General features: G+C 36.6%; 2 protein-coding genes across 3 annotated transcripts; both read right to left on the bottom strand.

The window, feature by feature from the left end:
• Positions 1-2,348: 2,348 nt before the first annotated feature.
• LOC108841151 (probable LRR receptor-like serine/threonine-protein kinase At1g56130) lies at positions 2,349-8,491 on the bottom strand. Of its 2 annotated transcripts, none has more exons than XM_018613936.2 (24): positions 8,170-8,491; positions 7,517-7,706; positions 7,354-7,425; positions 7,177-7,248; positions 7,025-7,096; positions 6,865-6,936; positions 6,681-6,752; positions 6,470-6,541; positions 6,307-6,378; positions 6,149-6,220; positions 5,989-6,060; positions 5,815-5,886; positions 5,663-5,728; positions 5,410-5,475; positions 5,173-5,217; positions 5,034-5,095; positions 4,568-4,947; positions 4,298-4,496; positions 4,069-4,227; positions 3,857-3,975; positions 3,548-3,758; positions 3,227-3,458; positions 2,989-3,139; positions 2,349-2,910 (listed from the first exon to the last, which is right to left on the bottom strand). In XM_018613936.2, exons 1-24 carry the CDS (start codon positions 8,282-8,284, stop codon positions 2,557-2,559), a joined length of 3,069 nt encoding a protein of 1,022 aa, XP_018469438.2. In that variant the 5' UTR covers positions 8,285-8,491; the 3' UTR covers positions 2,349-2,556. The 2 variants fall into 2 exon arrangements, with proteins under 2 accessions (XP_018469438.2, XP_056851526.1); XM_056995546.1 differs by having other exon boundaries at positions 7,517-7,671; positions 8,170-8,302.
• Positions 8,492-9,365: 874 nt separating this feature from the next.
• LOC108841152 (potassium transporter 6) lies at positions 9,366-13,636 on the bottom strand. The gene is made up of 5 exons (XM_018613937.2): positions 13,204-13,636; positions 12,619-13,105; positions 12,473-12,526; positions 11,123-11,815; positions 9,366-10,523 (listed from the first exon to the last, which is right to left on the bottom strand). Exons 1-5 carry the CDS (start codon positions 13,240-13,242, stop codon positions 9,475-9,477), a joined length of 2,322 nt encoding a protein of 773 aa, XP_018469439.2. The 5' UTR covers positions 13,243-13,636; the 3' UTR covers positions 9,366-9,474.
• Positions 13,637-15,015: the final 1,379 nt, after the last annotated feature.

Raw genomic sequence — 15,015 nt, 5'->3', positions numbered from 1 at the left:
ATGTTCTTCTGTGTATTTTCTTGTTGTTTACAAGGTTTGAGAGTTTTTTTTTTTTGAAACTTATATGATATGTTTTAGCTCACTATTATCAGGTTCGTGTTCGTGTTATTACTGATTTGTTGTTAGCTTCTTTTATATCCAGATTTGTTATTCTTTGTTGTTGGCATAATGTTTTTTTGTATATAGTTACAGTTATTATTGTTACCATTACTTGACTTTAGTTAGGGCCGGGCAAAAAATTCGAACCCGAAAAATCGAACCGAACCCGATCCGAAAAAATAGCACCGAATCCGAATCGAAATTGATTAAATATCCGAATGGGTTCAAAATTTTGGTATTTAAAGAACCGAAACCGAACCCGATCCGAACCGAAATATTTTGGGTACTCGAATGTATCAGAAATAAATTTATATACTTAAATATATACATTATTTTAATATATGATGTATATTAAAAATATTAAAAATATATAAGATACCTTTAAGTTTTCCAAAATACTCGGAAAATATATGCAAATAGTCAAAAGTAAATGTTTAAAATAGCTAAAGTATACTGAAAACACCAAAATAGTTAAATATCTATTGATTCTTTATCCAAATATTCAAAGAAAACCAATTTATATGTTAAATTAAGGTATTTTGACATATATGTTATGAAAATTTATATGTAATATATTATCTTTCTTATAAATTTTGAAAATTTAAAGTATATAATGAATTTTGAAAATTTAAAAACATTTTAAATGGGTTATCCGAATCCGAACCGAACCCGCAAAGATCCGAACCGAACCCGAACCAAAATTTAGAAATATCCGAATGGGGCTGAAATCTTTGACCCCGAAAACCCGAAATCCGAATGAAATGAACCGAAACCCGAATGGGTACCCGAACACCCAGCCCTAACTTTAGTAATTCTTTATTGCTTTTTTGGTCAAACCCATGTTATTAAAAATTGTTCATTAATTTTAATACTTATTTACACTGTCATGCCACTAAAAATTAAATAATAGTATTATCTATTTTAGTGATTTGTTTTTCCACTTAGATTATTATGTTTTCTAAATTAAATTTGAATTAAACACATTTCATTCACCTTTCCATTAATTCAATGTCAAAAGTATTTATTTTTATCGGCTTCAAAAAATATTCATTTTTATTGTATAAACAATTCATGTAAATTATATTTATAACTCTTTATTTAACGAATCTGGAAGAAAAAATATTACCAAATTCTAACCGAAACTGGTTAAATATCCAAACATATTTACAATTTTGGTGTCTAGAGAACCAGAACCAAACATGATCCGAACTAAATATTTTGGTCATTCGAATATATTTAAATCATATTTATATACTTGAATATTTTCAAATTAGCTATTTTTAGAGTTGATATCCAAAATACAAGTTATTTTAAAGTTATCTAAAATATTTAAAAATATAAAAATAGTCAAAAGTAAACATCTTAAAATATAAAAAAAATAGTCAAACTAAACATCTAAGTAGATAAATAATAACTAAAACACCAAAAGTAAGTAAAATATATATTTATTCTCCATTCAAATATTAAAGTTAAACATGTTTTTAATTTTTAATTTAGGTATTTTTGCTTACACTACTCAAATTTATATGTTATATTATTTTTATTTTTAGATTTTAGAAATTTAAATATATATATTTTAAAAAATTCAAAAATAATTTAAACAGGTTGTCTGAACCCGAACTGAACCCGTAAACTCCAAGTCGAACTGGAACTAAAATAGAAAATTAATATTCGTGCGGTTATACGGATCAAAATCTATTATTTGTTTTGTTGTTAGTATAGTGTTTTTGTATACGAGTTATCATTAACACTTGATAGTGTAGTTTCTGGAAAAAAAAATTAATGATTTCGGTTATTGACAAAGTCATAAAACTACTGTTTCAAGTCAAGTGGATATATTTAAAGAAAAGAATAAGTTTTTTAAAGTTACTAAATCCGATTTAGAACCGGACCTAAACAAAATTGGATGCAATTAGTTTTTCACATGACTTACTAACACTAAACGGAATCCGAGTAAATTCGAACCAAAACCAAAGCAAAATTTTTTGATATCAGAATGAGCCTAATAAATATGCCTCCACAAACCCGAACCAAACCTGCTGGTCATCTGAACGCCTGCCTAGATGAACTGATCAACTAGCTCCATTTCTGTTTGTTTTCTAAAATTTCTAAACGTTAAAGTAGATAAAAAACTAGAACACAGTTCATAGACACTGGATTCTTGCATTGAGTTAATTTTAAATTCCTTTATCATAGGGAGTATGGACAACGATTTGTAAGAAGTAAACAGTTCTTTCTTACAATGGATCTCAAATATAAACTCTTTCTTTTAATGGCCCATCCCATGGAACAAAATATACAACTTCACCAATCACCACAACAAAAATGACACACTAGAAAAAAACGTAGAGCTAAAATGTTTATTCAATCAAAAAATGAAATCGGTTCTTTTAATCAAAGCAGAAGATAGTGATCACCCGTATAGAAACATCACTATGTCCTTCAGAGAAGATATTGTCATCTTCCAACATTGATCTTTGCTCCAAGCATTGGAAGAGAATCTGTCTTTCCGGGTGATTTATTAGAGCCAGAAGTGTCCGTCTCTTTGGTTTGAAAACCACTGACAGAGGAAGTCGTGATGTCATCGTATCTCCAGTCGGTTAAGTAGCCTGGCTTAGTAGTTACATCACTGACCTCAACATCTCCGGACAACATAGCCACTACTCGTGACATTGGTGGTCTCAAGGAATGAGATGCTTGTGTGCAGAGCAGAGCAACGCCAATCACTCGTTTCACTTCTTTCACGTTGAATTCACTCAGCCTATCATCTATTAGTTCGACTTCACGGCCTTTCTCGTGTAGATTCCATGTCTGTTTCAATAGAAGATACACATAAGATCATTCGACTTTGTTAAACCATTCATGAATATCGAAAAAATGAGGACGTACCCATTCAAGAAGATACTTCTTATCATCCTCTAACATCTCATCAGCGTTGGGCCTTCCACTAACTAGCTCAAGAGCCACAACACCAAAGGCATACACATCTGTTTTCTCTGTTAGATGTCCACGCATTGCATACTCTGGCGCAAGATATCCACTGCATTGGCATAGCAACAACACTTAAAAAGTGTTACGAATCCAAAATAATGTTGCAAACTAAACGTACAGCCAAAGGTTAACTTACATGGTCCCTGCAACTCCGGTACTTATGTGAGTTTTCTTGTCGTGGTATAGTTTCGCCAGCCCAAAATCAGAAACTTTTGGGACCAGTTCGGAGTCGAGCAAAATGTTGCTGGCCTTCACATCCCTGTGTACTATGCGAACCCTCGCCTCCTCGTGGAGATAGACTAGACCTCTGGCTACTCCCAAACATATCTCGAAACGGGTTGACCAATCAAGATGTATACTCTTATCCCCTGCAGCAATTAAATCAATCACTAGTATACGATGAGTGATTTTAGCTTGACAGAGGTATGAATCCGTATGTCATGTCTCTGGTCATTACCAAATAGTGCCTGATCGAGACTTCCATTAGGAAGATATTCATATACGAGCAAACGGTGATCTCCTTCAAAGCAGCAGCCGTAAAGTGTTACTAGGTTGCGATGTAGAACTGTAGAAATCGTTACGATTTCTGCAACGAACTGTCCTTTCCCTTGCCTGGATCCAACCGACAACAGCTTCACAGCTACCTCTCTTCCATCTTTGAGGTTTCCCTATTGAATGTGTTGTTCAAAACAAACCGTATAAAAAGGTATTTTTACACATACTCTTCTTTCAACGTATATGCAGATACTTCTGCATGGGACTTTACCTTATAAACAGGCCCAAATCCACCCTCTCCAAGCTTGTTTGAGAGATTGAAATCTTGAGTTGCACTTTTAAGTTCCGAGTAAGTAAATGTGTAAGGCTTTATTTCCATACCAAGTAGCTCTGCAAAGAACAAAAAAAAAACAGTTCTTAAATAGGAGCAATCTGATATCCATGTTTGATTTTGACAAAAGGCCAAATGTATTACAGCTATACCTTCATCATCGGTGTACGGCTTTCTTCTTTTTCGTATGATGAAGATAACAACACCCACAAGGATGCTCAAAAGTCCTAACCCAACAATGACACCGACAATAATACCAGTCTTGTTCTTTCCCTTTGATGGTGGCTTATTATCAACAGTCGGTATAAAATCTGAGCAGCAATATGTAACATCAGAGACAATGAAAAAAAGGACAAATAAGAACTCAGCATTGTGTGTTACCTGGCACTGCACTGACTGCCGATATTATTGGCCCATAAGCCCCCTGAATAGGAATACAACATGTTCCCTTTCCAGCCCAGAAAAGATGAACTTCGAGGTAATTTTCTGATACATTTGCTTTATATTCTCTATCAACTGCCCTATTAGTAGAGCCACCAGCTGTTCCGCGTACATCGAAATCCTTTTCCACAAGCCTTCCCTGAAAAAAAAAATTTCATTAGAACCAATGTTGCAGGAAGATTATCTACAGCTTGATAAAGTTATGCAGACCTGGACATAAATGTCAAATCGTCGTCTTCCAAGCCCAATCCAAGAGTTAGCAGATTCTGTCATTTGTATTTCAGCAAATTGAAGTCTTACGGTATAGCCTCCATTCTCGAGCCCCAGGCCATAATATCTTAGGGAAGATGCAGAAAGTCTTGCTGACTGAAAAAGCTCCGAGTCTGAAGTGTTGGTAAATTGTGATGCTGAAGAGGATAGATATACATTACTGCTACTTCCGGCAAAGAGACCTATGCTACTAGCTGCCCATCTCCTAGCAGCATTCACGAAAAACGAAGCTGGTCCAAGATCTGCGTCATCTTTCTCATATAGTGGCCCGTTAACAGAACTTTTATCCGGCCCTCCACAGTTGATTGAGAAGTTGTAATCTAAGACACCAATCATTAGAGAAATCTTATAAGACACCATTCATGTTCTTGCTCACCGAACAAAGGTTATGTTCTGTTACACTTACAGATTCCTTTCCCTCGATTGCAAGGGAAGTTCTTCTGCAGACAGTTCAGTCCTGATAAAACCCTTTTAAGAAAAAAAATGATATAAGAAAGAAGTAGCAAGTCGTTTATACTTTTGCAACAAACAAAAAAGAGAATCACCTGTTGTCAAGACCTTCCAGTATGAAGCTGTTAGCAACTAGGTTACTGCACAAATAATATACAGTTTTGTTTAATATACTACCTTGACATATGATTATAAAACATATTTTCAATACAAAAGTAAGTTTCCCGCTGATATGATTATGTAAATAAGCCTAATGAATAAAAATAAGGGAAATTTCTGAGAGTGGAAACATTGTGACTACAAGCTGATATATATAGGATTTTGTCACTTACAATTTCGAGTTTGGTAAGCTGACCCACGAAGGAAGACTTCCAGACAAATTATTGTACGACACATCTCTGTAAGTAGAAAGAGCAATGGTTAGGGTCCATAGAACATGTTATATATTCCGAACCATTTTTTTCCAGCCACCAAGAGAGGTACATAATTTGAATGAAGCTTTTTATGCAAGCTTGTATGAAACTTGAGTCGGTATCAGGAGGATCTGTTAAAACGTCTAAAAATAATTAGGATTTGGTTACTCACATATTGCTCAAAGACTGACTCTTTTGAGTGGGTAAGGAACCATTCAACGTGTTGTTTCCTAGAAACCTGATATATAGACAACAAATTTTCTCACAAATATTGGGGTGGCTGTGCATAAAGACCAAAAAGAAGCAGAAAATATATCATCTTACAAGTGAGTAAGTCGAGTTAATTTGAAAAGTGAAGACGGTATTGGTCCATGTAGTTTGTTGAAGCTTAAATCACTGGAAAACAGACATTAATTAAACCACTCCTGTTTAGCAACGAATCATCTGTCGGTGACTCTTTTCACAGCAAAGACAGTTCCATCGACCATATGTACTTACACTTGTTGCAGGCTTGAGTACTCTCCAATATCAGATGGTATTTCCCCCGTGAGATTGTTGTTCCTCAGTACTCTGCGGCACAGATGTACTTAGAGATTTCATGTCCAATGTTAAATACACGGAGGGGAGAGAAACAATACGGTAATCAAGACTGCCTTACAATGTACTTAGAGATTTCATGTCTTTGATGAAATCGAGAGTAGAGCTTCCATTGGATATATCACCTAGCCTCCTACATTGTGAATTTGAATATGTGGAGAAAGCAAAAGAAAGAGAAAGGGCTATAATGATGAAATACGACAACAATGCAACACATACAGTTCTGTCAAAGATGTTAAGTTGGAAAATGACGACGGTATCGGACCACTCAAACCAGTTCCAACAATTCTCCTGCAATAATACATGTACCAATGAAACTAATATAGAAACTATAAAAACACGTCCATAATATAACATTCCAGTTCAAAAGAAATCTTCTTACAGGGTAGTAAGTTTGGTCCAGTTTCCTATAAAGTCTGGTATCCGACCTGTAAATTCCAGATCCATCATCCAACTGATACAACATTTTGGGGGGAAAAATCACCTCAAGACCCAGAGAAACAAAAAATATTGTAAAGTAGTAATAAATAGATAACAGAAAAAATGTCAAAGTCTAACAATAAAGCTTAGATTTGAATATAATATTAGCTTACGCTTGTTGCATATCCACAAGATTAGCAAATGATAAAGGTATCTCCCCGTTAAGCCCAGAACTATCTATGTAGCTGCAATAGATGTAAGACTTTCTTAGAAATGGTTGATTACACAGGAGTTTTGTTATCAGCGAACTCTAGATGACTTTATATTATAACCAAAACATTGGACAGATACACTCACATTTGCTGTAGCTTTGTACAACTCCCAATCTCAGCTGGCATAGAACCAGAGAAGTTATTTGAACTAATGCTACTGCAAATATAGGTATAAGGAACCATCAAAACCCTCAAGAAGAGAACATCACCATATATAAGCAATCAAGAAGCACCCAAAAGCTTACAGTAATTTCAGATTTGTAAGCAACCCAATCTCCTTGGGAACAGGGCCAGACAACGCATTGATCCCAAATGTCCTACGTGATAAACAGTTGAGCATTGTTAACTGAACGTGCAAGAAAGAAAAATGTTGAAAGGTTTCACATCACAGCCTTACATCCATTCCATTCGAGTCAGGTTCCCAATTGCAGGAGACAAGGGTCCTGTCAGAAGGTTTTGACCCAAGTTCCTGTTAAAAAGAGTAAAGTCATGTGACTTTTAGGTCTTCTGGATCCATCACACACACTCTCAAGAACTGTATGATAATATAAACTTGTAAATGTGTGAACCATACAGATTAGTGAGGTATTCAAGAGTCCAGAGCTCATCAGGTATAGTTCCTGCAACATCTAACGCATAAACCTTCCTGCGAAAACAAAAATCATAATTTAGTGATTTTTCTCTGGGCGAATTCATCGAACACTTGGTGTGCACGCGAAAAGGGAAAGAGGCTGTACAGTGCGGTAATGCGACAGATGGTGGAGTTGGCGAATGTACACGCGCATTTGATTATAGGGTTGTAAGCACCGTTATCGACGGAGACGCCGGCGTTTATGGCGGCGCCGGAGCAAAGCTCGCCGCTGATGTTCCATTCATTATTCGGTGCTTTGATCTTCCAAGTCGCGAAAATGGAGTTCAAAGCACGCGCTGTTAATTAAATCATATTAAAACATACAATTTTTTTATTTTTATTTATACTGATTTAGTTTCATTACATAATAATCAAATATTAGTTGAAACTAACAGGTAAATATTTTAAGATGATGTTTGGTAAGTGTTTTAGGAAGTGATTTGAAATATTTTATAGAAGCAATATTTTTTTTCTAAAGCACAAATATCTTTAAATCATGTTTTAGAAATTTTTTAAAAAGGTATAGGTTTTTTCTTTTTTGGTTTTAGAAAAAAAAAAACAATTAGAGCAATTATATCTATGATTTATAAAATTTACAAGTGAATAATTTAAAAAATTCAAACCTATAACTAAAATTATACTGCAAAAAAATGTTTTACTGTAATTCCAGACCTCTTAATTCCACCTGGAAATATATAAAGCTAAGATATGTGATTTCAAAGTTTTTTGTCGAGGCCTAGAGGGGTTTCAAAAACAGACCTTCATCGGGATGAGTTGTGGCTCGGTTCTGAGCTCGGACCACGTGAACCAAACCGTGAATACACAAAAACAAGACAGCGAGTACTAGACACAGATTCCGTCGTAACCTAGGCATCGTCGTCGACCGTAGAAGATGCCAAAAAGCTGAAGGTTTTTCTTTGGTTCAAATCCAATGACAATGGTGATTATGTAGACTTTGAAAATATCAACTTGCTTGTTTAATATGATTTAATAATCTAAGGATACACACTAATCCCTCCTCATTCGTCAAGTGAGAGGGCGTGTAGCTCACATGCGTGGAACGAAGACTTAGCGGGCTGCCTCTGCACTACCGTGGACCTTGATGATAATAACATACACGAACAGTGGTATTATTTAACTACTTTCCACTAACGAATATAAACATTTATATAATGAGAGTATGTTTTATTTACCATTTTTGTTTGTGCGAGGTCCAAGGTGGGGGCAGCCCCTCACCCGTCAAACCCGGCACCTAACCTTAAAATAAAGCATTGACTGGTAGTTTAGCTCTTAAGGATGTAGACATTTTCAAAAGTGCAACCAGTCATCGCCATTGTCATAACTTCCATCCGTCATTAGCCTTTAGTTTTATTTATGTAATACATAAGAAACACATAAAGATGGTATATACATAAATGAAATATATCACTCGTATTTATCATATAACATGTTGTCATTAGTGCAGAATTTCTATGTTCCCCCTATTTGGTTGCAATACTTATTAATTAATGTATTATCCTTTTACAGTTTAAAGAAATGAAGTTGACAAAAAATGGATAACAGGATGAATGCTACTCTTTACAGTAATCTCTTCAGACAATTTGATTCTTAACACCAACCAAAAGAATCCAATACCTTATAACGGATGCAAGAAAATAGTGTAGAACCTGAAAAGGATAACAAACAAAAAGTAAATGATAAAAGTATTATAAGAAGGTTTCTATTATTTGAAACCTGAATACTTTTACAGGTAATATAGAAATATGGTCTGAAAGCATTAGTATTGACGAACTCAAAGCAAAATCCTTGGCTAATTCCAGCTATTACATAATATTAGATTGAAAACATAAATATAGATAATACACACATCATTTGTACATAATTTGTTATATGTATAAAAAATCTCTATCCGGCTCTAAGCGAGGATTAACCTTTCGCAATACCTCATCCACACATACAAATGACAAAACTTCTTGATCTGTATAATCTAATCCACTTTCAGGCAAAATACCATACAACAAAATCATTGATCATGTACAAAGGCAAAATACGAAAATACCCTCTTTAGACATGGTAGATCATACCAACTTCTATCGTCGACGCATAAGGCGAGGTCAACGCGGTTCTTGGACCTCTAGTGTTCCTCCTAAGAAACTCGTACCCCACGTTAATAGCGAGTCTCTTCACCAACCCTGATCCATGCTTCGCCCTCATATACGCGTTCCCCATTATATAAGCCACGCCTCCCTCACGCGCCTCCGTCAGCTCCATCAGCTCCTCTCTCGTCTCCTTCTCTATCTTCGGAGTCTCCGGCACCACAAACCTCACTTTCTTCTTGACCTTACTCTTCTTCTTCTTACCCTTCGGTGATAGAATCTCTGACGTCCCCGGGTCATCAAGATCGCTCCCCTCGTGATCCTCGACTCCTTGCATGTACGTTGAACAAGTTCCGACCACCGACATTCTCTCATCCTCCCCATTGGTCTCCACGACAGCGGTTTCAGCTTCCGAACGCACAAACTCGGCTATGCTACACACAAGTTCGCCTTCGAACTCGATGTCGTCTTTATGAACATCGCGGTACCCATACCGCACGATGCAACGGTACATTCTAAACTGCTTCGGCCCAACTCGGCCCACAAGAAACCGTTCCTCAGGCCGCACATGCGGCACGGGAACGGATTTGACGCAGAGGAAAACAAGAACCTGATGGAAAGCTGGGAGGTTGGTCACGAAATGAGAGAAGATGGCCGGCACGCCGGTGACGAGCTCCGTGTGCACGAGCCCGATGCCGCGTACTCGTTTGATCCCAAGGGTTTGTCCGAGGCTGAGTAGCCAGTTGACGGAGACTTTGTTCTGGACGTCGAACTCGTACCGCTTGAGCGTCCCGTAGTGCCACGTGCACATCACGGCGAGGAAGCATAGGGAGAGAGCGATTGGGACCCACGCGCCTTCGAGGAACTTGATGAGGGAAGCCGAGAAGTAGAGTGACTCGATCGTGCCGAAAAAGACGACGAAGGCGATCGCGTAGAGGATGTTCTTGTGCCAGCAGAGCACAATCACTAGTGACATCAGGCATGTCGTCACCAGCATAACGGTTATAACCGCCAAACCTATAGTGAAACATTATCAACGGTTAGTTAGGAACTGCCAGGAAGTTTAATCCAAAAACAGGAAACCGAAACCAAACCGGTGTTCACCATAACAGTTCCAAAAATATTTAATTCTAAAATATTCAAATACCTTAAGAATATTATTTATATTACCGAAGATTGAATTACCAAAATAATTTTCATTTGGTTCAACAATAATCAAATACCTTAAAAATTCTATTTATATTATCTGAAAAATTGAATTACCAAAATAATTTTCATTTGTATATTTTAAAATTATATGAATTTGCTAATATCTTTATCCGAAAATCTGATATTTTATCTAAAACCCAAATTATCTAGAAAAACAAAACAAAACCGAAATGGATCACCAGTTCTCAAAATTGTTATTCAAACTGATACCAAAAACTGATAGAATTAAACCGAAACTGAACTAAACCGAAACCAAAGTGAGCCATAATTACCCAACCAGCTATCTTTACATCCGAAAAAAAAAATTGAAAACCAAGAAAACCGGACCGAACCGAACGAGCAGGACTAGTCTCAAACTACAAGTATATTAGAGAAGTGTTGAAGTCACATGATTGTGTTCTACATACCTGAAGCATTACCCAAACGCCTTGTGTCTCTGAAACCAATGGTGACAGCTAAACATAGTACCATCAAGATCCAGTTAATCTCGGGTATATAAATCTGACCATGGATCTTGGACGAGGTATGAACAATCTTCACTTTAGGGAAGCATCCCAAAGCAGAGCACTGCTTAATAATCGAGAACGTTCCAGTGATAATAGCTTGGCTTCCAACAACAGCAGCCAGTATCGCAATCGCAAGAACAGGCCATCTCAGCTTCTCCGGCACAGACACATAGAACCCGATATTGTACTCGCTCTCAATACCATGATGCTGAGAGAGGTAAGCCGCTTGTCCCATGTAGGCTAGTATCAAAGACGGGTAAACGAGCGACGTGAAAGCAATCTGGATCGAGAGCTGAGAGAAGTGACCGAGATCAGCAAACATGGCTTCAGAGCCTGTGATGCAGAGCAAGATCCCACCGAGAGACATCCAGCCTCTGCTCTGAGTTTTCTTGAGGAACTTGTACATGTAATAAGGAGAGAGGGCTTGATACACATTCGGGTTCCAATGGAGAATGTTGTATACACCGATGGCGCTGATGCACATTAGCCACAAGAGGATCACCGGGGCGAACAAGAACCCGACCCGGTGTGTGCCGTAATGCTGAAGCGCAAACAAACCTATCAGAATGACACAAGCAGCTGGGACTTCTATATCTGCATTTAAAAACAACAACAAAACTTTAACTACTGCAAGAGTCAATGAACATGATGAAACTCAATAAGTAAAAAAAAAAACTCAGTAAAGTAGAATGTTGTTAAGTCAAAGAGGTTGACACTAAGATCCAAAACATGGGGTGGATGAGGATTTTCAGGAAGAGGTTAATGTTTAGTATCCTATCCACTTGGTGTGCAGAGAACTATTCAATAAAGCGTGGGGCCATCAAACAAAACTGAAAGCGATGCCCTATAGAATTTATTTAATTCGTGTTACGTGCAAAACTATATCAAGCAATCTAATTAAAAGATGGTGGGAACAACGGGCTCCACGGTTTAGTAAAGAAACCGAGGACTTTCTGCATGATTCTAACGATAAACTTGACGCATAGCCGAGTAAAACATTGGCCTACTATTATCCCAAAAAAAATTCAAAAATTTTGTAGAAAATTGCATAGACATGTCTTCAAAATTCGTAAAAGAAATTATTTTTATTAAAACCTGCCGCCCCCATAATCTCAGGACCGGCCTTAAACAGGAAAATGCGAAGTAACACCTTGTCGGACCAAAGTGTCCATCACAATCACTATGGCCTATGGGTAACGTTTTGAGATGAAACTAATCAAAGGGATAGTAGTGTTAAGATAAAAAACTCACACTTGTGATGCTCCTTGGCCGTTGAAAGCTCAACACCAGACACTGCGGAAAAAACTGTAATAGACCCCAAAAAAAAGTCAAATGATCTTGTCTTAGTCAAAAGACAAGAACAAGTCAAAAAGTTTTTTTTTTCACTTTTTTTTAACCTGAAATCGCAGGCGTTAGGACACCGTCACCGATCACCATACAAGTCCCAATCAAAGCCAACACGAGCAAAACCTTCTGCAACACTCTGTGCTTCTCAAGCGCACACTTCAACCTCGACCGAGTCGTCGTCATCATCATCTCCGACGATCCGTTGTTGTACTCGGCGAGCTGCTCGTCCGCCAGCTGGCAGCTCGGGAGGGAGTTGACTCTTGCGTGGCGGCAGAGGAGGGAGTAGAGAGCGAAAGTGCCACCTTCGCCGTTGTCGTCGGCCCTGAGGACTATGAAGACGTATTTGAAGAGAGGGACGAGGGTGATGGTCCAGAAGATGAAGGACAAGACGCCGAAGATCTCGTCGTTGGACTCTGTGTGGTGGATGTCTTCTGCGAATGTGCTTTTGTAGACGTAGAGAGGTGACGTGCTCAAGTCTCCGTAGACGACGCCTAAGCTCTGGTAGGCTAATGTCAGCACTGTTCTCCATGATTCCTTCTGCAAAAAATCAAGAAGATCAAGATTCGATGATAACGAGGAAGAGAGAATCTAGAGAGAGAGAGAGAGAGAGAGAGCTTTGAGATTGGATCTCTCACCTTGACGATGTTCTGATAAGTTCCTGATTCCATATCCATGGTGGGTTTCTTGGCTTAGAAGTCCATGAATCGTTGCGGATCAAGAGAGAGAGAGTTCACAGAAGAAACTGAAAACAGATGCAAAAAGCGAACCTTTACGAAACGGTTTTTTTTTTTTTTTTTTTAATTTTAAGATGTTTTTATTACCACTCAGAACTGAACGGGTTTTTTTGAGTAACCGAGAATGGTTAGGACAGGAGAGGTTCGAGAAGAGTTTAAAAACAAGATTTTAAAAAGGATAAAGCGAGAAAATTCGAGAAAATCGTGAAAGGAGAACACGTAGAGGATGTTTGCGTATGGGTTTCTGGAGAAAAAAAAGGCGAGATTTTTATGAGAAAGAGAGCGACTTTTTTTGTTTTGTTAACCAACTTTGATTACTTGAGAGAGAAAGAGAGAGAGATCTACTTCAGCAAATTTGATTACTCAAAATTCTATATTTATTTAGAGTAATTGGGTGTGGATAACCATGTAATAAGTTGATTCAACGAATGTGTAATTTGTTACTATATAGAATTAATTAAAAAGGTGTAATTAGGAGAGAAATTAAAATGTGAAAGCAAAGTGCGTTGAGATTGAGAGAGTGAAGGCAACGAGAAAAGTGTGTGGTGTTTTGATAAGTGGGATGTCGATTCATATCGTTTAAGCTTTCTATAAAGTGAATTATCACATAATTTCAAAAGAAAATGTTATGCTCAACTTTTAAGACAAATTATAAAGCCAAAAGAAAAAAGAAGAAAATTTATTACTCCATTTAGTTCTTATAAAATAAACTATTTTCACAAAATTGACTCAAACCCAACTTTAGGACATCTTAACCTCATTATATTTTACACTCTCAAAAAAAAATTTAGCGTAAAAATGTTTCAATGGTATTTATTTTTATTCTATAATAGAGTAAAAAATAAATTTGCTCTAAATATAAAATAAATTATTTTTCTGTTCATCATTTAATTTTCTATTCTAAAATATAGTATCATTCGAGTAAACTCTAACTCTATTATAGAATCACTTTATTTTAGAGTAGAAAATAGAGGAAAATATAGAGATAGCCTTACTAGTCCCTTTAGCATATAATATGATGGATTATTATGTTACTAAACCATTTCAAATATGTAGTTTAGAATAAGACATAAACTGAAGAAATACCTTCTTGGATTTTCTCCAAATAAAAGGAAAACAAAAATGCTAAAGGGAGACAGTAGAACAAAAATGTAAAATATTTTTTATTAGAATTTTTTAATGTTAAACATGAAAATGCTTCAAACTCTGCTGGTCTTATTTTAAATGTTAGGTTCAACGTATTTGTTTTAACCCTTTTTAACATAATTCAGTTAATTAGAGTTTTGACACATGTTTTGTCTGTCACCTAATTTTGAAAATGTCTTGGAATTTTTTTTTTGTCAACATCTTGGAATTCTAAAAGTGGACGATTGTGGTCTTTAACCTTACTTGGTTATGTACTTATATTGTTGTAAACTTGTAATGGTTGTTAGTGCAGCGGTAAAAACACATGTGTAGTTTAGATATCATGTTTTAACTTACAGGAACTGGCTATAGAAAGAGACTCGTTAACTTTTTTGGCCTTAAACGCCAGTACTTAGAAGCAATTGTATTAAAAGAAATCCTAGCATTTTGTTCGGTGAGAACAGACCAAACATGTTTTTCTTTTAATTATCAGCATTTTAATTTTAAAATCAACTCACAACATATGATAATACATTTACCATTCCTCTTAACCAGTAACCAAAAAGAAACGTAATAAACACCCAAGCC

The sequence above is a fragment of the Raphanus sativus genome, chromosome 2 (genome assembly GCF_000801105.2).
Source record: "Raphanus sativus cultivar WK10039 chromosome 2, ASM80110v3, whole genome shotgun sequence".
NCBI lineage: Eukaryota > Viridiplantae > Streptophyta > Magnoliopsida > Brassicales > Brassicaceae > Raphanus > Raphanus sativus.
Note: the sequence above shows the minus strand (reverse complement) of the source record. Positions and strands in the feature narration are given on the sequence as shown.